The 24,716-nt window shown below is 46.3% G+C and overlaps 1 protein-coding gene across 7 annotated transcripts in view; it reads left to right on the top strand.

Moving 5' to 3' along the window:
- The window catches only part of PLA2G7 (phospholipase A2 group VII), a 314,769-nt gene that overhangs the window by 263,923 nt on the left and 26,130 nt on the right, over positions 1–24,716 (top strand). For all 7 annotated transcript variants that reach the window (XM_069605817.1, XM_069605818.1, XM_069605815.1 and 4 more), the window contains exons 9-10: positions 2,172–2,342; positions 10,383–10,531. In XM_069605817.1, coding sequence (XP_069461918.1) covers positions 2,172–2,342; positions 10,383–10,531 — 320 coding nt within the window. The remainder of the gene's footprint in view (positions 1–2,171; positions 2,343–10,382; positions 10,532–24,716) is intronic.

Here is a 24,716-nt window from a genome sequence, read left to right as displayed (position 1 = left end):
CTATGCTTCGAACTCACACACGGTGCAAGGCCACGGCCTGAATGCTGAAATACTAACACAGACCGGAATGGCAAACTATGAAGAGATACATTGTTCTTCTCTCTCACTAAGTCCTTGAAGGCAAGCAGAAGCCGCTTCTAATCAGTAGTCCAGGTGCCGGCCTGTCTAGCAAACGCTGTAGTAAAAGGCAGTTAAACCATGAATTATATTCTTCTAGCGGTACTCCTTCGCGGAGAGTGGTATTTTCTGCTTCAGAACGGTCTGACCCATAGCTCATGAACCGAAACACACAGATAACGTGCTAAGGAATGTTTCTCTGCTACGAACAATGATATTTTTGCTGAACTAAGAGCTCTATGTTCCCCATAACACGAAAGCTGTCTCTGCTGCCACTAAGTTTCTTTGATATTTAGTATGCTAATTGACATAACCTTTGCAGCAAGTATAAATGCAGAGGAAAATTGTTTTTGAATCTATGTGGCAGGACGCCACCCCTATGTTTCAATAGTTTGCAGCTCTGAAGTCCTTCCACATCTTTTGAGCAGTCCCTTATGTTACGTAGCTTTAGATATAGCACTCTCTGTAATAGGGACACCTTGAATTGTCCTTTTTGAGCCATTTCTTTGACTCCCTTTTAGGAAATGACCAAAGACTTGGTTACCTCCCAAATATCCAGCACACCTTGGAAACAACTATTAGGATGTATCTGTGAAGACTAACTCGGGTTCACTATTTATAATTTCATGTTTTATGTGTTATGTGATCATAATTGCTGGAGAACTGCCCTGCTCTTATGTATATGCATTAGCAAACGTATGACCATGTGTGAATAACTTGAATTGAGTCTCCAGTTTGCCTTATGTTTTGTTCTGTTTCTTAATATGTCGGCCAATCACTAGGCAGGTGTTGTTCAAAAAAACTATTAAATACTATGGGAAATTGAACCCATGTTCTTTTCTGGCATCAGCTAAATAAATAAGCTAAACAGTCACCATTGATTTTCTTTTGTTTAACATGAGTATACCGTTTCTTTGATATTTAGTATGCTAATTGACATAACCTTTGCAGCAAGTATAAATGCAGAGGAAAATTGTTTTTGAATCTATGTGGCAGGACGCTACCCCTATGTTTCAATAGCCATTGCTAGAATAACTATGTTTAGACTGAATGAAGACTGGTCATAATGTCACTACTGTCGATCACTGAACCCTAGTCTGAATGATACGTTTATGTGCGGATCGAATTTCCTTCGTACTGATTGCCTGTAATGTATATATGTTGTTGCTTGAGCGTTGCTCGCTCTCTTGCGTCTCACGAGGTCTGGGAACACATGTTGCGAGACGTTGAGACCCAGTCGGCCTACTGAGATACTTTGAAATAAACCAGACTTGTTTGGAAATCGAACATTGTGTCTGTCGTGTCACTAGTGTATATGGTTATTGTGCCTTAGTTTCCATATGCTGTCTTTATGGCCTATCTGGCAGGCAGTGACTCTTATTATATATTCTTCATGAAGGGGATGGCAGCACAGAGGACCACTTGTTAACCAAGATGATCATTCTGTACAGACGCCCAGCTTCCTCTTGCTTAGCCCAGTGTGGGACCTTCGAAGAAATCTGGGCTTCGTGCCAGCATACCATGTTCCCCCAAACCTTCTCTCATTGGCCCGGTCTAGACTACCATGCCGTGGAAGGCTTTACCTTAATCCTTACACATCATGCATACAAAATATTCCCTTGAGAAGGCTTTATAAGGAAACTTAAAAACACTACCTATGGTCTTCTGATGGAGAACTGAAGGGAAGATGGGCCTTCCTTGGTATGGCAGTGTAGTCTAGGTACTTTAAGGCGGATGTTGGCACTATTTAAGCACAAGCATCCTTAACTAAGATGAAAAAGCAATTTGTACCTCTTATATATTTCCTTCACATTCCTCCAACTATGTCTGCCATCTCTAAAACAAACTGCACATGTTGGTTGGCAGAAACACTAAGGCTTCTGTCAGTCGGTCCATATCCCCATCCTCCTTTTCTAAATTCCAGCACCTCTAGTTCTGTGTACTGTCTTTGTTTTCAATGTGTGTCTGACACCGGAATTGAGCGACGTTCTTTGTTTGAGTTAGTGATTTTGATGAGCTCTGTTGTCATTTTAAATGTCCTGTTCTCCCACCAGGTGTGGGATAGCCCTAGATGCCTGGATGTTTCCTTTGGGAGAGGAAGTGTACTCAGCTGTTCACCAGCCACTGTTCTTCATTAATTCCGAACGATTTCAGTGGACCAAGAATGTTCTACAAATGAAAAAGCTGGACTCCACTAGACTGGACAGAAGAATGATCACGATAAAGTAAGTATTCATGATGCAGTGCTGGTTTTAATATATTTTCACATTTTACTTCACTTCAAACCATGCACATCTGACTAGATCCATAGACAATAGGTCTCAGCTTTGTTGACCTAATTTGCAATTCCAGAGATTTTTAAAATACATTTTTTGGGACTAATTTATTCACATTTTCCAACAAACATGTAAACACACAATTTACACAAATCCAACCGAAACATTCTTAAATTCTTTTAATAAATAGAATCAAACTGCTCCCCCCCCAAACAATCAAACTAGAATGCAATGTCTAATCATAAGATCTGGGTGAAAAGAGAGAGAAGAAACAAAAAACATACATACACAAACTTTCTTTCAACCCTCTAAATCACAATGATATATATACATGTGCCTTCTACCAAATATATATAATATCAGAAATGTATTTATCGTATCTGTCAACTTCTTCTTGTGACAAAATCTCAGTCCATATCCAAGCTCAAAAAGGCCCCAATGGGACTTCTTTCTTCTGCATTGTTAAAACCAACTTTTCAATATTGCAAATAGAGTACATTTCTTCCACCCAAGAGTTCCATGTTAAAAAACCTGTCTACTTCCAATTCTGCAAGATTCGTTTTTTGGCCGCTAAAGCCCCTTTTAAAATCCAGGTTACTTGATGATGATTTAGGTCCTCCCATATCCTTTCTTCGCTAGAATCAATGTCTCGAAATCGTAATCCAAATCTTCCTTCACCACACTGTTCATCAAGCAGGTAATTCCTCTCCTAAAATCTCTAACCTTGTAACATTCCCAGAACATATGCTCCAATATACCACGGGCATGACCACATCCCCAGCCAGTGTCAGTCATGATCAAACCTTGCTTATGCATTTGAGCAGGTGTCCAAAGCACACTATTCAGGATCTTAACTTGACGTGCCCTTTCACCCATGTTTAAAGACATCCTCTTGATGTTCCCACACAAAGCTTCCCATCTACCTTGCGTCATCTCCCCCTTTAGGCATGCCGACCATGTATCCTGCTTAACAGATGGTACATCTTAGATGCAATGCTTTCTTGACTTCCTATTTTCCTAATAGTATTCATTGTCTGAATTGACCAAGTTTGGAATTTGTACTGCTCTTTTCAAACTCCTATATTCTCCATAAGTGGATTTAAATCTTGATCTGTTTTCCATCGTTCACCTTCAAATAGATCTTCGATTCTTTTCATTCCTGCCGCAAACCAATTTATCCAAAATATGGTTCTGTGCGGTATTGCTGGATTAAACCAAATTGAAGAAGTTTTGATTAGACCCGGCCTCATCTTCCATGCCACTTCATACGCCTTCCAGGTAGATCTAAAAAATTCCATCAAGATGGAGTGATACTGTGAAGCGGAACCCGAAGTGGAGGGGTAGCGGGACTTCATGGCCTCGTGGCAGTCGGCCGCGAGGCAGAAAGGGCGCCTCCATCCTGCGTTTCCTTACCTGACTTTGCCGGCTCCGGCGTCGAGGGCTATGGCATGGGGTCCGGGCTGGTGGCGGCGAGCCTGAAGGAGACACGGGGCAGCTGCGGAGCACAGACCCGCACAGCCAGCCGAGCTCCTCTCACCATCAGGGGAGGCGCGGAGGGAGAGACGGGATGTGTTGGCCCATGTGGAGGGAGGGAGCAGAGTGGCCGGGGTCTTCCAAAAGGGGGGGGGGCCTCACAGAGCGACCAGGACTGGGAGCGAATTTCCCCTGACAAGCGGGAGAACCAGGTGTTCAGGAAGCCGACGGCAGCCTTTAATGGAGGCGGGACATGGCTGAATCAACCAATGGGAAGCCCAATAGACAGGGGAGGTTTCCATTTGGGGGGGGGAAACGAGTCAATCACATCAGATAAAAGCCTGGGAACTGATCTACAGTTTGTTGTTGCTTTTTCTAGTCATACGGAGAGGACGAGGAGAGAAGGAACGACTGGTGGGCCTATCCGGACAGCAAGGAAACTTAGGAGTGAAGGCTACCTGAGAGTGAAGTAACTTTTAAGGAGTTAATGGACTATAATTTCTTTTAGTTACACTTTATTTGAATAAAGCCTTATTACAGCAAAACAACCCAACCTGGTCCGAGTCTTGATTCCTACAGATACCCACAATCTGCACTGCAAGATGATAGGATTGCCCATGCATTCAACGGACCCGCCATGTTAGCCTCCTCCACTACCCTTTCATCTTCCTCTTCTACAATGAATGGCATGACATGTCGCAACTTAAACGCTTGATGGTAACGTTTTGAATGTTTAATCCCCCTCTATCTTTCTGTAGTTGTAATTTCCACAGTTTCAATCTAGGGACCTTTTTATTCCACAAAAAAAGACTGGCGTATGCTGTCCACCTTCTTCAATATCTATTTCTTCACCGGAAGAGGGATCATGCTTAGGATATAGGTTATTTTTGGTGTTATCATTTTAATCGCTGTTACCTTGCCCCCCAATGACAGACTAAGCGACTCCCAACACTCTATTTCCAATGATATTTTTCATATTATCATGTCCATATTTAGGCTCATCATTTCCCCAATATTCTTTGTGATCCATATGCCCAAGTATTCAATCTTTAATGGCCACCATTTGAAACCAACAGGGCAGAGCTTCTGATTTGGACCAATTTATTTTATAATTTGACACAAAACCAAATTCACCAATCAAATTCATCAGAGCCGGGATTGATGTTATAAGATCTTGAATAGCCACTAGAATATCATCGGCATATAACCAACGTTTTTGACAAACTCCATTAAAGTTAATTCCTTTAATACTGTTATCAGCACTAACACCAACTGAAGAATATCTGGCAAATTTGAAGTACAAAGTGGGATCCTTTGAGGGGATCACTAATTGTAGCAGGAGCAACTCAAACATGATGCACTGCGCAAAGAAAAGTAAGGGCTGGCGGGTTTCAGATTAAACTAGATGAGCAAGTGTGATGGAGTGTTGGAACATGGAATCGGGACAGTAGACCTCATGCTGTTTTACATATTTAACTTAATGAAATACATTTGCAGTTTGATGCAGAATGTGATTAAGTAATTTGTCCCAAATCCCACATCTGCAGATGCCATGTCCAGAGTACTTTGATGCACCTAGAGCCTCATTGCTGTGACAAAATGACTACTGCCCTGCAGGAGTACAGGGATGAGTAGTGGTTTCTAAACTCCTACTCAGCACCACACTGCTATTAAAGCAGCACAGATACAGCATGAATATTACACCTTCTTTGCCTCTTTGAGGTAGCACGGCCTGGTATAGGCTATACTCTTCAAGTGGGGTTTGAGCCAGCAAGGCAGCATCCAAAACAACAATAGTACTGTGGTACCAAAATAAAAGTCCAATCAAAATGTGACTAAAAGCACAGGCAAACTAATAAAAACACTAACCACCCACTGCTGTAAGGGAATACACAGAAGTTGCAGGTGTTTGGTTAAAGCAGCACTCTAGCTATTAAGACTGGGGCCTGCAGGCCCATGCAGCAATGTTTAAAGTATAGGTCTTTAAAAGGTAAGGAGTCAGGTCTTAAATGTCAGTAAGGCCAATACAACAAGGCCAGGCGGACAGACCCACTGTTAGGTACATTACAGTCTTCCTTCAAGTGCTGCGAGACCCTTTTCTCTGGAACTCGGAAGATAGGCGAGTCCGTCTTCTGCCTTTCTGAGCCAGAAAAGCTGTCAGGGAAACTTGCAGTGCTGCCCCTTCATCTGCAGAGTACTGGGTACCAGTCTACAGGCAAGACCTTTCTAACAGCAGGCCATTCCACATGTTCCTCTGGAGTGACTGGTGGAAGGGTATTTCTCCTTTCTGAAAGGTTTATCTTCACATCAATGGCTGAGGACTTTGAGAAGACTCTACCCCAATAAAGTTCCAGCAAAATACTTCTGTTGAAGTCCAGAGATGATAACATTAAGGGGAGTCTTCTGTAAGCAAGGTATGGTATCAAAGTAAGACGGACACAAGTGAACTTAGTTCAAGGGTGTTTATTAAACCTTATCAAGGGTGTGCTAAACGCCTATCTAAATCTAAGATGGGAGCAAGCTACAGCCATCAAATCATAATAATGCAGTCCTAGTGGAGTCTCGTCAAAATAAAAGGGCCTATACAAAAAGAAACTATTGCCAATCCTTACCGCTAATTTACAAATAGTGTGGGGAAATGTTCATGAAAAAGAAAGAAGTGTTCACAAAATGATAAATCGGGATGTTCAGGCCGTTGACCGACCTCCCCCACGTTGTCAGCACGGGACAAGGCAGTTCACTTGAGCATAGCACACTCTTGGGCTTATTCGGCAAGAGGACACAGTTCTATTACAAGCATCAGGGCCTTCTATGCCCAAGTCTCTTAAGTTATGAAAAGTCTCTTGATCCAGCGGGCCTGATGTCTCAAACAAACTAAAGAGTTCCTTTCCAAGTATTTAGCCAGGGCGATTCACTCTTCATCCAGCATCCCACTCAGCCGGACTCAGATCCCCTTTTGTACCACAATCTTTTCTCTGGGGACTCATGGTTCACTCTGGATCCCCCTCTGTCGGGCTTAGATCCCCTTTTCACCATTAGTGTCGCTCAGCCAGGCTCGGACCAATTGCAGTTCGTATATCTTTTCTCTGGTGACTCATGGTTCACTCTGGATCCCCCTCTGTCGGGCTTAGATCCCCTTTTCACCATTAGTGTCGCTCAGCCAGGCTCGGACCAATTGCAGTTCGTATATCTTTTCTCTGGTGACTCATGGGTCACCTGGATCCCCCTCAGCCGGGCTCAGATCCTTTTTGTACCACAATTGGTCTCCCTCACCCAGGCTGGGACCAATTACAGTTTGTATATCTGTTCTCAGGTGACTCACGGTTCACTCCGGATCCGCCTCAGTCGAGCTTAGATCCCCCTTTTCACAATAAGTCACCCTCATCCGGACTCGGACCAATTAGTTCTTATTTGATATCAAAGACTTTCGAATGTGCATAGGGTTTGGCTTGACCCGTTGCAGGACCACTTCGATTTCACAGTTTATAGTTTTACACTCTCAGTTGGATACCTTACAGAGAGCTTCGAATGGGCACCCACATGGTGCTGGACCTCTCTGTATATGGAATCTACTTTGGTTTCAAAAGTTCATTCACTCCTTGGATGTTCAATTATATTTGCTTCGCTCATCACATTCGCCTTAAACTTTGTGCTTTGCAGATTTCTTGATACAATGTTGCTGCTTGCAACCTTGGTTCTACACAGACCAGTCTGCTATCGGTCTCCCCGACTCACCAGCTGTGCTGACTTTACTGGAGCGTCTTTTTTGTCAGAGCCAAGGACAGTACCACAGCGGCAATCGCTCCTTCCCACCTCGGCCGTCTATGCAGGAAAGCCCCAGGTACCATTGACACACAATGCACCTTTTTTCAGCTCTAATTCCCGGTCTTATGTTTCTTATCCCAGATGGCTCATCAAAGTAAGTTTTTTCTTCCTCTGAAAAGGCCAAGGGCAATTGCCTCCGTGCAACCTTTTCTAGTCTTGCCGTCTTTCTTCTCGTATTAAACTGGAATCTCGGAACTGCTGCTTCCTCGGGTGTTTTGCCTCGCTCAGAGTGTGCTTTCATGCTCCGCCTTTTATCCGTGTGGGGAAGTGTGATGGAAGTCAGTTGTGTGTAATTATCAGTAATTGCTTGACTATGCCTGACTCTTGAGTTGGGACATGTCAGGTATACGGCTCTGGTGTTAGTCTGTTGTTGCTCACGGTGAACTGTCAGTGAGGACATGTTCGTGTCGGGAAAAGAGGGGTTGAATCCTAGGTATCCTACCTGGTAGGATGGGGGAAAGGTGTTACAAGCAAGGGGATAACGAATGATAGAGGGGGTATTAAACATTCCAAATTTTGAATGTTACCATCAAGCGTTTACATTGCGACATGTCATGCCGTTCATTGTAGAAGAGGAAGATGAAAGGGGAGTGGCGGAGGCTAACATGGCGGGTCTGTTGAATGCATGGACAATCCTAACATCTTGCAGTGCAGATTGTGGGTATCACTCAAATCTTGATGGAATTTTTTAGATCTACCTGGAAGGTGTCCCACTTCCAATCCTCGAGAACCCCTCATCCAGGTGATCCTCCCACACTGGTCCACCCCCAGGAACTGGATCGAAAAGCAATGGCCGTGTCCTGGCCACCTGGATGACAGATTCCCCAGGGACTTGTGGGTGAGACACCTTCAGGTTTCTCACACTTCCCCTGCTACATGGTAATTTTCCACAGCAGATTGGTTCACTGCAAGCCTTCTCAAAGGGGCCAATCCAGGCTGCTCTGACAAACTATTTGTCTTCTGATGTCCCCAAAGTGATTTATATGAAGGATGTGGGGAGAGGGCACAGCAAATGTGTGTGACCAAGGAAAATCCAACATGGTGGAACCCCTCTCTTGATTATAACTGCTCTCCTGGGCTTCCCTAAACGTCCCCCTCACCCCGTCTTGTGACTGCCCTACAACCAAAGAGGCTCCAGTCATTCATCCCCCTTGTGCTGGTAGAGAATGTATGGGGCTGCATGTGTTTCTGTGCAGAGTGGACAAGGCCTAGCAGCTCAGGCTGGGCTGCTCCCATTCGTGGCAGTACCTGACTGATATGCATATGGCTGGTGCCCATTTATAATGGCGCAGACAGGTAAAAAATAAATTGTGGGGTAGAAGGTTGCCCAGCACAGTGACAGTGGTTCAGATTTATTCAAAACCTTCCACCCATTACTTATTTGGTTATAGAGCTTTACTTGAAACAGTGGTTTTCACCTGGTCCCCTCCTGGGGTCAGAGCCTGTTCTCCTCAGAAGGTGTCAAGCCTTCCCAGGAGGAAAAAAGGGAGACTCTAGGGCTGGACACAACATCCTGTTAAAGGAATCTGGCCTTTGACAATGGTGCACAAAATTGACAGTTGTTTACAACGTAATCAAAATTTGATATAACTTGATATTTATTGAACAATCTGCCACCAGGCCTTGGGATGGCACTGTCAAATATTGAAAACGGTTGGTTTACTTTAAAAGTGATGCCCGTTTTTATTCCAAAAACGGCCAATGCTTGCAAAACATTGGAGGGCACCTTTCTGAAAGAGGCATGTGAAGTTGCCCCTCTAATATGTAGACAACTACCACCTTCGTAGCAGATCTGCCAACCAACATCAGATTTACATCAAGTGAACAAATCACATTGTGCACCTTCTAAAAGTGTTGCCCCATTGCAGCCAACATCAGGCTGGAATGCCAAACACTGATATCCAGCAGTAAGTACACAGGAGTTGCACGGTATATGGATGTTGGTAAGTTCAATTATAGATCCAAAGCCGGCCCATCTAAGTACATACCCCACCACCCCCAACATCCAGTTTGTAAAATACAGACCGCTGTTTGGAAGTGAGATTGTTTAGCAGATCTGACTTGCTTGGCTGCATCCATTTAATTGCGCACCTACAATTCCAAATACATCTGGGCGATTCTCCCTTGCAGCTGGAAACCTGTCGAAAGGACTGAGGTTTGTTTTGTGTGTTTGGGGCTGCAGATATTTTTGTGAATTTTATTTTGCTGTATATTTTTAATTCAGTTTGTCCCTCACTGCCTGCTGTGTGTCCAATACTTTTTTGGCCGTAAAAGGTGAATCTCAAGTTTGGTCGATGTGATTTTTCGAAATGATTTGCGGCTAATGCCGAGGTACATCGCAAAAATCAGGAAAATGTATGTACACTGTTTGAGATACCGTGAAATAGTGATTTTCCCTGTGTATATTGAAAGAGGTATGCAAAAATGCATTTTTTTCCCCAGCCATACTTTTTTTTGCATGAAAACGTTGTTGAGACCTGGCCACATTTTAAATGAGGTTCTGATGTGGCCAGAGCAGTGGCCTGCTAAATTGGGGAAAAGGGGGAAAAAGGTTACAACATTTTCCTATGTAAAGTTTGCTTACCCTTAATTATAACTGTGTATTGATATACGGTTTCCTGTATCATGCATGCTTATATCTGTACCTGCTTGGCTCAAAATTAAACCTCAATCTAATGTATTTATTCGCAGAGGAGCGGTGCATCAGAGTTTTCCTGACTTTACTTTCTTGACTGGAACACTTGTTGGAAAGATTTTCAAATTAAAAGGAAGCATAGATCCTTACGTAGCCATTGAGATCATCAATAAAGCCACACTGGCCTTTCTTCAAAAACATCTATGTAAGTAATCATTCAGTACCAGTGTCTATGTGTCACTTTTGGTATTACAGGTACATTGCATGTGATAGGCCGCCAGACGCCATAGCAAAAGGACAACATTTCTCTTTGCCCAATGACTACTTTCAATTTCTTGACCACTCTGCTCCCATTGATGGCCTCTTGTTTAGGGGTGATTACTGTGAAGTACCTCTTAAAATGTTTTCAATGTGGGAGAGCACATGTGCTCTGTTGCTTGGTCGAGGGCAAAGTGAGTTGTGAGGAGTTAGCTGGCGAGTGTTAGGGTTTGGTGATGAAGCGATGATGCGAGAGTGGGTGGTGCTGCATGTACGAGCGTTTGATAGAGATGGAATATAAAGCTAGGCAGATTGGGTGACGGCACGTAGTGCTAAGAGTTTTATGAATTTAAGTCTGGGTGTGCTAAATGATGTCAGAACTTGATGGGGGTTTTAGAGAGTTTGAATATAATTTTAGGGGGATCGCGGACATGATTTTATATGGATTTAATATAAAAAGGATGGTTTTAGGCACGCCATTATTGGGGGTGCAGCGGGGAAAGACATGCCTAGGCATGTATGTTTGTAAGGGCCATGCAACAATTGAAAATAGAAGCTGGCAAAACAAGTGTAATGTTCCAGCGCCAATGGGAAATGTGAATGTGTGGACTCCTCACAACTCACTTTGCCCGTGACCAAGCAACAGCACGCACGCGCTCTCCCATATTAAAAACATTTTGATAGACCCTTTATAGCAAACCATATCAAAGTACCCAAACACACTTTATAGAGCTGTTTATATAAAACAGATATCAAATCGATATAACATTTGATATCGAAACATTTTGATATCAAAAATGTATTGATATCAAATTTCATATAAAAAAGAAATCAAACCCATATAAAAAGGGGGTGGGAATAAGGACAAGCAGGGGGCGCTCCCACCTGTAAAAAATTTTACATTGGAAAAAAGGGGCCCCCTATAACTACTAATAAGCGTGGGAAAGACTGTGGAGTAAATAGCGGTGAAAAGTGGTTTGAGGAGGGAGAGAAGGCATGTAGCTTGCATGTCACTATTTTCCCACTAGGAGAGGGAGGATTGTGCCTGGGAGGGTGAAAAATCACCACTGAAACTTTCCTCATCGTGGTTTAGGATGTGAGAAAAAGTTCATATGTGAACTGGATCCTGTAGAAAACAAACGGATAAGTGGAACTGGTTTGCTGATTTTTCAAACCAACATATATCCCAGACAATGTAATTTTTAGTAACATAAAACAAAACATAACATTGTGCTTCTTGGTGTCCCATCCCCTCTGTCTCCCCCCACCCCCCGTGGCACGAATTCAGAATTTCGCATCGGCAATACATTTACATTTCAATCTACATTTGGCACTCGGAAGAGATCTGGAAAACCAGAGATGACTCATTAGGATTCAGTCTGGTAGGGTCAGTAGATAATTAATATAGGGCCCCCATACGGCTGGAGGTCGTGTGTGTAGAGGTAGGGTTCTGATGAAGGTTGTCTCTATATTATGGCAATAGGCCACATCCTGGAGCCATAGCTGTGGCGAGGGTGGACATCCTTTCCCCCAGGTCATGGCCACTCGCCTGCGTGCGAGTACTAATAGTAGTCCAGCCAGCTGGGGGTTGCCGGTCCTTAGTGTACCCCAGCATTGCTACTCGTGGACCTTGCTCCAATTGGTCACCTACAGTTAGTGAGATCTTGTCTAGTACCTCTGTCCAGAATTGATATATTATCCTCGCCTGCTGCTGATGTGGATGGGTGGTGTCTGTGAAGTCTGGCCGGTATATGGTACACTTGGTAAACAAAATTAAAGTGAGTCAGTTATTATATCTAGAGTTTAGGGAGACCTTTTGAGTTTGCCACAGTATAAACGCCCAAACTTCTTCTGCGATCAGGCTCCTCAGTGACACCTCCCATCTGTTCCTCGGGACTATCAGTTTGTTTGTAGTGCTCGTTAGTAGGTCTTTGCAGATATTCAATAACAGCCTGCCTTTGCCTTGTGTTTGAATCGGCCCGTGTATGAGTTTCCATGTGGGGGGGTTCTAGCGGAAACACTGTCAAGAGTGAATTAAATATGTGTTGGAGCCGAAAATATGAACCCGTCGAGAGTCGAGTCTGCTCCCATCCGTTCTCTTGCCTGTTGGATCGTTAGTAACACTGGCCGATCTATTCGTAGAGGGACAATTTCTATCTTCAATTTATCTGCCTACTGTAACTATACCCTCTCCGCTGTGATGGATATTCCTGGGATAAATCTTGCTGGAGGAAGGAGGGGCAAGTATCTGTCCGTAACTTTATTTTTCGCTGCAATCCTTTTCCATATTTCATATGTGATTAGGACTACATTTAGTGTCTTTGGCGGCACCCGAAGTTTGCCAATGACCACTGCCCGCAGGTGATTGGGGATGCTAGGCCCCGCTCAATTTGGACATGGGGACGAATGAAGCGAGTAGAATACCAGTGTCCTAAAAAATGGCACCTGTGCGGCCCAATAGTAGCGTTCCAGGTCAGGTAATGCAAGCCCCCCTTTTGTTATCGGTTGGATTAGGATCGCATGGACCACTCTTGCTGGCTTGCCTGTCCATATTAGCTCCAGGATTAGGCTGCGCAGTCGTCGGAAGAAGCCCCTCTACAGTAGTAACGGGATGTTGACGAACAGATACAGGAGTTTGGGTAGTAGTCATTTTCAATATGGAGACACAACCTATCAGCGTGAGTGGGAGATGTTGCCACCTTGATATTTTGTCGCATAGTGTTTCTATTGTTTTTCCATAATTGTCTCGAAAAAGGTCTTCGCAATTTCTTGACAGCATTACACCCAGGTACCTAACCCCCGTGGACTCCCAAAGGAACTCTAATTCATCACTGAACTCTGTCGTTTCTACTGTTAAGGGAAATACCACTAATTTGTTATGGTTAATTTTTAGCCCTCAAAAGACTCTGAACCTGAGCACTTCCCTCATTACTGGGTTCAGATTTACCACCAGGTCTCTAATGAAGAGGGCCACATTGTCAGCGTATGATGACAAAATTAATTTGTGGGGTCCTAGGGTGATTCCCCTTTCAGTTTGTCTGCTTCTCAGCCCTGCAGCGAGTGGTTTCAACGCATGAGCGAATAGCAAGGCCGACAAAGGGCAGCCCTGTCTAGTCCCTCTCTTTAGTTTGAAGTGTGCCGATAGCGCTTTCTCCAGAACGATTCTAGCTAAGGGGTTTTTATAGAGGAGTGAGATTAGTTTCAAGAAGTATTCTCCTAGGCCCAATTTCCAGAGCACTGCAAATAGGTATGGCCATTCGAGTCAAAAGCCTTTTGTGCATCTAAAAGTACCGCCACCATCTGAGTTGAGTGGCTTAAAGCTTCCATGATTCCGAAGAACTATTGAATACCAAATGTCGTATTCCGTCCAGGTATGAATCCTGCCTGGTCTGCTATTACCAGTCCCGGCATAAATGGAAGCAGTCGTTCAGTCAGGATTTTGGCGAACATTTTATCATCAACATTGATTAATGAGACTGACCTATATGAGGTGCACTCTTCAGGGGGCTTGCCAGGCTTGTGAAGTAAAATGACATTAGCCTTGTGTAGTGTGGGTGGCAGACACCCTTTTTCTAATGCCTCGTCATACACTAGGGTTTGGGCAAATGCTTTGTAGAACTCCCTGGTAAGTCCGTCAGGCCCTGGTGATTTGCACCCTGGTAGTTCTTTTATTGCTGCAAGTATTTCTTCAAGAGTGATTGGTTTCTAAGCCGAGCTAGGGATTGAGGTTCTGGGTGTGTGGTGTATGCCTGCTCTAGTGCTTTCAATCGGGTCTCGTTTTCCGCTAGTTCCCTTCTGATAGTCTTCAGGATCCCAGTTTCTTTGGCCATGCAAATCCCTCGAGTGTAGCACTTTAGAGTTACCCAAAGTATCTCACTCAATGAAACTGACTCGTGGTTAATTGCAAGAACGTTTTTTTAATTTCGGCCAGCAGTTCTTGGGTGAACACAGGATGCTGGAGTGCTCCTGATTTAAATCTCCAGCTATGGCCCGCTCTCCCCCTGGTTGTAGGTATACATTCCAAAGTGTCTGGGGAATGGTCAAAGAGTGTCCTCGGGAGTATGTAGCTGTCGCCCCCGTGAAATACACCCTCTCGGGACTCCAGTATAAAGTCTAATCTGGAGCTGGTACCATGAACCTAGGAGTGGCAAGTGAATTCTCGAGTTTCTATGTGACCGAGTCTCCATATGTCGATTAAGTTAAATGCTGAGCAGATTTCTTGTATCTGGAGGCTTGTCTTGGTGCGCCCACTCGTGTTCATATGGGATCTGTCCCATTTGGGGTCTAGGGTAGTATTCAGGTCTCTCCCCCTCACTCCCCAGATAATTGTGGTTGTGCTGTATTCTGCCAGGCGTGTCATCGCCCAGTTGAACGCGTTGGTACTGTCAACATTCGGCCCATATGTGTTTACTATGGTTACTAGTTTCCCTTCGAGCACCCCATGTACCAGCAGTGCTCTCCCAGCTCCATCTCTTGCTACTGTCAGCAGTCGAAACTTTACCCTCCTGCTTATTAGTATCACCACCCCCCTGTCATAGAATGAAAAGGAGGAAAAGTATCTGTGGAAGCCCCAGCTGGTGGCCTATCTTTCTTCAGAGGATGGAGGTGGTGAGTCTCTTGTATTAGGGCGATATCGGCATTATGGGCCTCATTATGATTATGCCGGCCTGCTAACAACGGTGGTAAGCTACAGGCACTGTTGTTACTGGACCGGCACACTGAGTTCTGCGGGCGGGTGCCGTCCTTCCCACCAGGTCTGACCTGGCGGGTGTAACGGCACCTGCCAGCCCGCAGACTTTGACGGAAGCACTGGCACTGTTGCACACGGTGCCGGTGCTTCCGTCCTCCCCATTCCCAACCCCACCGGCGCTGTAATGCCAGGCGCAGGAAACACGACTACCGCCAGCGTCGTAATGAGGCCCTATGTCTTTTAAAGTATTGAGATATCTTCCGGGTTTTAGTCGGGTTGTTCCCCCCCCTCTAATTTTCCAAGTTGCTACTTTGAATTTTCAGTGTGCTTGATATATTTGTGTTATGTCTCGTTTGCTTAGCTACTATTCTGCTTGTGTGTGTATGCTATGTCAGTTTCTTTATGTCTAAGAGTGGAGTCGGTCGGCGGGGATGAGACATTTGGTTGCCACATCCATTCGTAAAATTTCCTTTCCCAACACAATGTATACTGCTTGTGTTAACTTGTAAGTGCAATTCTCACCCCTTGCCTCCCCCACGGCCAACCCCCAACCTGCCCGTAAGTTGTTCCCTCCCCTTAAATTGATAACTTCTGTACAGTGCTGAGCTCGGGGCGCCCAGCCAAGTCCGATGGCTCCCTTCAGGAGTTGTATTTTGTGGCGTCTAGGTGTGTTGTCGAAATGTTCATAATGTCATTCGTGTAATTGAGGTGACCATTTTGCTTCCTCCTGTGTAAGCGCCAGTTTGTAATTTGTGACCTACCAGGTGGACTCAGGTCGGGTCTCTCCTGTCTCGGATTTCCCTCGCCGGTCTCAGGTTGTCGATGGGGGGGCCTGCAGCCAATCTCATCCAGAAAGCTCATTGCTGCTTCAGGTGAGTTGAAGAATCGCGTCCTTACGGCATGTTGAATACAGAGTTTTGCAGGAAAGAGCATCGAGTGTTGTATTTGACTATCTGTCAGCTGGCTTTTCACTCCTGCGAAGGATCTGCACGATGCTTGGACAGAAGGATCTGCACGATGCTTGGATTGCTGATGAGGAGTCCGGGAATATTTGCATTTTGTCACCGTCATATTGCAGTTCCCCTTTTTCCCTGGCCAGTCGCAGGATTGTATCACAGTCTCTAGTTGAGCAGTCGCAAAATGATGGGGCGCGAAGCTGCTCCTGGGACTGTACGACTGGTTGGAACCCGGTGGGCTTTCGCCTACAAAGAGATAGGACAGAGTTTTTTCCAAATAGCTCTTTACACATTCCTTCAACAAATTCTTCCATCTTTTGTTGTGATTGTCTCTCCCTTACCCCGACCAGGCGGATGTTATTGCGGCGGGTTCTTCCCTCTCGAATCTTCGTTCTTGGCTGTCACTGCTGTCACCCGGCCTATTGGTGCAGTGCTGTTCTCTTCCAAGTCTGACGCCCTCTGCTCAGCTGCGTCTAACCTGTCTCCGTGCTTATCTAGCCAGTGCTGCAGTAGGTCAACCTTTGAGAATAGAGAGTCAAGCTTAGAATCTAGATTCCCGATGCCTGCCTTGAGTTCTAACAAAATCTCTCAGATGTCAACGTTCAAAGTTTGAGCCATGTCTCCTTCTTGTTGCATCAGGAGCCACCGGCTGTGGTTGTGGTCCTGAGGTCTTGACGGTATCGGGTATTAATATCGCCACATATATGGTCGCCGTAAATAATATCGCCGGGAAAATGTTGTGGCGATATTATTTGGGTGACCATATATGTGGCGACGGGGGCAAAAAAAAAAAAATTATTGGGGGTTGCGGGGGTGTCCCCCGCATGTTCCATGCAATAATGTCGCCACAAAAAACGACAATTTTTCAGCGATATTTTTGCATGGCGATATTTTTGTGGTGACATTATTACATGGAACCGTCTTGACAGAGGTTCCGCTTTCGAAGTTCAGTTTCCTCTGTCATTTGTCTGATTTTCCCATGTTCACTCTCTGTTATTGATGAGGTCGGGGCAGGCTTACTAAGAGGTATTGCAGCTGAACTGGGGGTGAAGGCTGTGTTGTGGGTGTTTTCGAGTCAGGTAACAATTTCAAATGGGGGAGTTAGCAGTTCCTCAGCCGGAATCCGTTTTGGACAATGCTCTCCAGGATGGATTCGTATGGCTCTTCTCAATGGGTTATACCAGCTGCAGGGTCCTCACTCTCGCCCGTGATGTCTATCACGTGAGGGTGTTTGCTAAACTGTGTACTTCATATAGTTTGTTCGAAAGGCCGTGTAAGGTGGCCTTTTGGCGTTTAGCCTGGAGGTGTCGGCATGTTGTTGCAGTTCTTATGCTCCCTTATCTGTTACTCTTAGTTCAGCCACACCGTATGGTGCTGGACTCCTGAAGGGTTTCTTGTGTGAGAGGCACCCTGGTCACGGTGGGACGATTGGGCACTGTGCTTCCCAGCCGTTCGTTCTGGACGTCTGATATGTCAGTTGGAGTTTATGCTGATCTGAAGGGGCCTCACGTGTCTTCCCTGTCTGGTTATAACTCGGTTGTGACTGATGTTTTGGGTTGCTTGTTATGGAGGAGCCGTTTCGGTCCCCCTCCTACTTGGTTGGTGGGGTCCGTTTGCAGCTAGATGTCGGTTCTCGACTTGGACCCCCGCTGCCCTGCTGGCAGTTGTGTCTGTCGCTTCGTGGTTTAGATCCGCTTTACGGTGACTGGCTCCCCGTTGCGCTGTGCTTAAGTTTATTGCAGTGGTTTGGCCCGCAGTGTTATATGTGGCTGGGCGGTGCGGTCATGGATAATCTGATGGCTTTGTTCACCCTTTAGCGTTGTTTTGCACTGAGGGATCTTGGGGTGGGCTCAGACTGCCTCCAACCCCAGATCCTGCGTCACTGGGGCCTTCGCAGCAAGTTGGGTCGTCTGGCGTATTCCGCCGGTAGTAGGATGTGGCAGCACGAGTTCCGTATTTGCGGTGATGTCAGGCCAGCACTCTGCCAGGCCCCTGCCTCCGTCGATCGCGGGCGCCACAGGGTCTTTATCTCCCCTCGGGGGGGGCAACCTTTCTGGGTTTGCAGCTCGTGCAGGATAGGGGATGCGGAAAGGGGAAGCTCACCACTCCCTGCCGGGCACCAGCAGCATCCGTTGGGTCGTTAGTCTTGGGGCACCCTCGTTTCACAGACAGATGGATTATGTACTATCAGGCGTCTACGGTGTTTGCCTTAGTCGCTCACCAGATCTGTGCGGATTTACTTGATTCGTATGTCGGCGAGTTAGGGTGCCCCGCGGAGCCTCCCATCTGCTCCAGTGATGCTTCACTTGCGTGTTCCCTCCTCAGCCACCTCAGCCACTGACCCCGCACTATGAGGGACGCACCAGCGAGGGCACCTTCAATTTTGCTGTTCACTGTGTCACAGCAGAGGTTCTTCATCCACCGCTTTGTCATCGTACTGTTGTGTGGGGGAGCCGCCTTGTCTTGTGCTTACTCGGCCGCCCTCTACTCCCGAGTACTCGTCAGGCCACTCCGATGGATTTTCCGCACCACTTTCGTCTTCAGGGCAACTGCCGGCTCATCTTCGGAGCTGCGGCCACTCTCCCGCTCGTCACTGTTGTTGCGTACTCGCCATCGGGCGGCTCACCTCGCCACAACCAGGGGGATTTTGGAAAGCTACCATCGATGCTGACACATCGCCAATGCCATCTCAAGCGTCCTTTTTCAGGATATTCGGGAGCTCACAGGAGAGCCGCCATCTTGGTTGGGCTCACTAGCACCCTCCATAGTACAAAGTTAATCATATTGAACTCGCTCCTTGTTGTCAACTTTGTACTTGAATTTCAAAATCTCAAGTGAAGCAGGAGCACCTCCATTCCATATGTCCTTTTAGAGTGAAGGATATCAGCTGAAATGCACCTTTTCCACTTTATTATTGCCACATTTAGATTTCAGTTTTCTTCAATAGCCTGGCCTCGCTATTGAGCAAGTAAGTATCTTTCATAGAGGGCAGTACACTTTGCCATATTGTAATCTGGTTTCAACAGTGGTTTTGTAGCATTTCACAATGTGCCATCTTATGGTAGGAGAGATTCAAGAGAAATGGGATGCACAGAATATCTCTGTCACACCAGGACCCGCATAACAAATGCTCTGCTATAATAAGCTATATCCAGGAAGACTCCAACCACCTCTACCCTCCCCCAGGTCAGATTTCTACTTCAGAGAACACCAGGGAATTTTGGGGAATTTAACTTCTGGATAAGGGCTGCATCTTTCTTCTTTAGTGCAACAGGAAGCATACTAAATGGTTATTTAAGATTAGGGAGAAAAACGAGTTAAATTGTACCCATCTTCCCCATAGTAAAAGCTACAGCTTTGCCCGCATTCGGATGTAATTTTTCATTTACCCTTAGTTTCCTGGCATTATCCGTCACTGCTTCCATGGGTTCTCAAGATACTTCAATCCCCACTTATGTTGTCTTGAGAACATTGTAACCAAAATAAGTGGAGAGTGAAAGGTTTTGAATTAATCTGAACCACTGGAACTGCTCTGGGCAACCTTCCACACCACTGCTTTTTAGCTAGTCTGTGCCATTGCTAAAGGGGTCCAGCCATATGCAAATCAGTCAGATACTGCCACCAATGGAAGCAGCTCAGCCGAAATGCTAGGCTAGGTCCCCTCTGCACGGAAACTCAAGCAACCCCAGACAGGTTTCTGCCTTGTCTTGAGAACACAGCCCTTTGGCATGTACGATTGATTGAGAGGATACAAGTCTTCGATAAGTTCACCCTTCTTTAAAGATTTGGGAGAGTATTGTATTTCATGTTTAACAGATTATCTTATTAAACCTCAGGGTTCAACAAAAGGAGAAGCAGGTTTTCTGCTTAAAGGAGCTCTTTGCTCTTAAAAGACCTATCATGGTTCGCAGAAATTCTGATGTTTCTTACATGGGGCTCTACCAGATTGAAAAGGTAGCAGGAGTCGGGCAATCCTGCCTTCTGCCTCGCTGCAGAAGAAAGGATTTGGACACAATGCAATCAACCAATATCTTAGTGGATGCACCATCATAAAGAGCCCCAATCAATTTATTTCTTAAGGGCACAGGAGTGGTATTCCCAGCACACCTGACCGCATCGTGGAGGAGAGCATTTGCCAACATCTTCACATCAGCGATAAGTAATTTATTCTTTGCCAGGGTTCACGATTGAGGTAAGACGAGCTAAATTCATGAAAATCGGGATGTCTTCTTGGGGCAAAATATTTTTTCCAATAGTTGTAGCAAAACGGAGCATAGTGCCACCTAAAAGGTGTTGTAAAATTCCATTGGAAGCTCTTTTGGCACCAGAGTATTAATGATATTCATGCCAGGAATAGCTTATCCAATACCTCCTAGTTTTTCAAGCCCATGGGGTTCCGGAGGGAAACGGACACCCTTAACAGTGGCGATGAGGTGGGACACCAACCCGGGCACCCTCCCTGCCTCCCCGCTCGGGGTGGAAGGAACATAGACTTCTTACTACTTTCTCTCTTCATGTACTCACTCACTATAGCCTTGGGCTCTCTCATGGCAGAAAAAATACAATCGGAGGGACCTCGGCGCGTGAGGGATTTTGGGTACTACACACGTCACGATAGGGATAGGGTTTCAGACACGCCTATGCCGACGTCCCCTTTCGGTCCCCCGAAAGACAAGATGCAATACTCCGCATTTACCACTGGATGTCGGACCATATGCACAGCATGTGAATCTAAGCAGATACAATCATCAGAAATGTTTTTACGGTAAATAATGCATGTCTTCTGATGCTTGTTAATCTGCTTAGAATCACATGCTGTGCATAGACTAGCAAGCAGTACCCGGAGTTGGAGGTGGGTTGTGAGAAGGAACAGTAGAAAAAAGATGTCTTAGTACTGCTTGTCCCACCTGAGAATCATACCTAGAATGAGTGTCTAGGCAATAGTGTTTTGTAAAGGTGTGTACAGAACTCCAGGTTGCCGCTTTGCAAATGGACTCTAGGGGAACATTTGCAATGAATGCTATGGATGCCCCAGTGCCTCGAGTAGAATGTGCTCTAGGCTTGAAGGGCAGTTCTCTCTTTGCAAGAGTGTAACATAGTGTGATGCATTTGACAATCCACCTTGATATGGCTGATTTAGAGACAGGGTCCCCTTCTCTACCAGCTGCCACTGAAACAAAAAATTGTTTAGTTTTCCTCAGTGGTTTAGTTCTATCCATGTAGAACATGACTGCCGTGCGCACATCTAGTGTGTGAAAGGTCTCTGGAAAAACGTGGGTAGTTCGATTGACTGGTTCACATGGAACTTCGAAATACATTTGGCGCTAATCTGGGATGAGTGCGCAGAACTACTTTATCTTTGTGGACTGTAACAAAGGGGTCCAAGACCGAGAGGGCCTGTAGTTCGCTAACTCTTCTGATAGAAGTGATAGCTACTAGAAATGCTGTCTTGTAAGTCGTGTCTTTCAGACTAGCTTTATGCATAGGCTCAAAAGGGGGTCCCATGAGCCTAGTTAAAACCACATTTAGATCCCATCCAGGGGCTGGGTGAGTGATGGGGGGGATACATTCTTTTAACCCCTTCCATAAAGGCTTTAGTCACAGGTATTTTCCACCACAACACCTTCTGCTGTGACGTGGTATAGGCTGACAACGCCGCTAGGTGAACCTTTAAAGAATTGAAGACTAACCGAGAGTGCAACAGATGGGTTAGATATAACACAATGTGTGAAGGCAAACAATCGGTGGGATTGACGCCTTTGGAACTGCACCAAATGACAAAACTTTTCCATTTGCTGGCATAGCAATAACGTGTGTTAGGCTTTCTTGCCTCCCTCAGTATGTCCATGCAACTTTGAGGGAGTTGCAGATGTCCAAACTCAATGACTTCAGGAGCCAGGCTGCTAAATTCAGAGTTTGTGGGCATGGGTGCAGAGTCTCCCCCCTGTCCTGAGACAACATGTTGTACGGGCAGGGCAGCTTGACTGGTGGGGAGAGGGACATTTCCATCAGGTGCGCGAACCAGGGTTGGCGGGCCCACATGGGAGCCACCAGAATCATGGGGACTGGTTCCTGGTGCATCTTGTGCACTATCTTATTCAGAAGGGGAGTCGGGGGGGGGGGGGGTGGGGGTAGTGTAAACAAATTTTCCCGACCAAGTTATCCAGAGACTGTTCCCCTTGGATCGGTTCTGGGGGTACCTGGAGGCGTAATCTGGGCATTGGGTGTTCTCCTGAGTAGCGAACAAGTCGATCTCTGGAAACCCCCATTCTGCGAAGACATTGGATACAATGTCTTCGTGCAGACGCCATTCGTATTCTTCTGGCAGAGGAAAATCTCTGCTGAGTACGTCTGCCAGAAGATTGAGTTCCCCTGGAACATGTTGGGATATCAGGAACATCTTGTGTTTGAGAGCCCATATCCAGATGTTTTGGGACAGCTTGGATAGCCCTGGAGAGTGAGTGCCCCCCTGCTTGTTCAGATAATACATTGCTGTTGTGCTGTCAGTTAGGACCAGCACTGTCTTCCCTTGCAGTTGCTCCTGAAAGGCCTTCAATGCTTTGAACACTGCTAGTAGCTCCAGTAGGTTTATATGGTTGGACGCTACCTGAGGGGACCACACTCCGTGCGCTGTCTGTTGAAGCAGGTGAGCCCCCCACCCTGTGAGAGATGCGTCTGTCATGAGAGTGGCTTCCACTGCAGGGGTGGTGAAGGTTTTCCCCTTCAAGAGGTTCTCCCTCGACCACCACTGCAGAGAGAGAACGAGAGCTGGCGAGACAACTAACAGATCTTCCCATTGTCCTCTGGCCTGACACATCTGGCTGTTGAGCCACTCCTGCATGGGATGCATGCGCAGCCGCGCGTGGGGGACCAAGTATATGCATGACGCCATCATCCCTAGCAAACACATAGCTTTGCGTACCGTCACCTTCCGACTGGCTACATACTGAAGAACTTGAGAGAGCATGTTCTGAACCCTCTCGCTGGAAAGGAAGACTAGACTGTCTTCCGTGCGAATTAGAGCCCCCAGGAACTGTTTTACATGGCTGTGGACTAAGCTGGATTTCTTTTTGTTGATAGAAAATCCTAGGCTGAACAGTAGGTCTACTGTCTTTTGGGTGTTCGAAAAACAAACGTCGAACGAGTCCTCCGTGATGAGCCAATCGTCGAGGTAAGGATAAAAACTGGAACTGAAAGTCTGCGCAGGTGTGCTGCTGCCACTGCCAGGACCTTGGTAAACACCTGTGGCGCCGAGGCTATGCCGAAGGGGAGTACCTTGAACTTGTAGTGTTTGTCCTGAATCACGAACCTTAGGAATTTTCTGTGCGCTGGCAGCATTGAAATATGAAAGTATGCATCTTTCATATCCAATGTTGTCATGAAGTCCCCTTGTTTTAGCAATCGGATCACCTCTTGAAGTGTTACCATGCAAAACTTCTGGGGCTTTATGAACTTGTTCGCTGGGTGCAGGTCTAGAACAGGACGCATGGTGAGATCCTTTTTGGGTACAAGGAAGTATATTGAATAAATACCCTTGTTTACCTGAAGAATCGGGACGGCTTCTATGGCGTCCTTTCCCAGCAGCGCCTCCACCTCTTGGACCAGGATCTGCAGATGTTCCGGTGAAAGGCGTCGATGTTTCGGCGGTCTGAACTGTGGGGGTCGGGCGAATTCCACGCAATAACCGTGTGTGACCCTCTTTAATACCCACTGGTCTGAAGTTATCCCCTCCCATGCCTTGAGGAAAGATGTTAATCGCCCCCCGACCGGGGAGACATGGGTGGAGACCTGAACTTGGTGGTCATTTCTGACCCGAGGTTGACGCACCTCTGGAATTGGAGCCTCTGCCTCTATTCTTTCCGCGCTTCTGACCCCCTGTGGGGGTAGTAAGTGGGGCTTGCAGCCGGTTGACTTGCGTTGAAGTTGCCGTGCCGAAATTATTTTGAGCGGCGCGGGCTTGTCCTCGAAAGGACCGCCGAGAATTGCTGCCCCTCTGTGAAGAGGGTTTTTGGGAAATTTGGTGCAGCGACTTAATAGTCTCATGCTCCTTCTTGGCTGTCTCCAACGCATCGTCTACCGCCTTCCCGAAGAGGTTGGCCTCTTCTATGGGTTTATTGATGATGGATGCCTGGGTCTCAGGCCTGAAAACCGACGTGCGCAGCCACGCGTGTCTCTTTAGGAGAGTACCCTGTGCGAGAGACCTGCCTGCTGTCTCTGCGGAGTCCAGGGTATTCTTTACAACATTTTGATTGGCAAGTTTACCCTCCGAGACAATGGCGAGAAGCTTGGCTCTGGTTGGTTCCGGAACCTCTTGGAGGCCTTCCTGGAGTAGGTTCAATTGGGCGTCGACGTAGCTTGCCAGTAACGTTGTGTTATTGGCAATCCGGACGGTATAAGCAGCCGCCGACGTGACCCGTTTGCCTAAGGCATACAACCTTTTGGATTCCTTGTCCGGGGGTGACTCTCCCGTGGCAAGGGGAACCGCT

Source organism: Ambystoma mexicanum, chromosome 4p (genome assembly GCF_040938575.1).
Source record: "Ambystoma mexicanum isolate Mex_15411 chromosome 4p, UKY_AmexF1_1, whole genome shotgun sequence".
NCBI classification, from domain to species: Eukaryota; Metazoa; Chordata; class Amphibia; order Caudata; family Ambystomatidae; genus Ambystoma; species Ambystoma mexicanum.
Note: the sequence above shows the minus strand (reverse complement) of the source record. Positions and strands in the feature narration are given on the sequence as shown.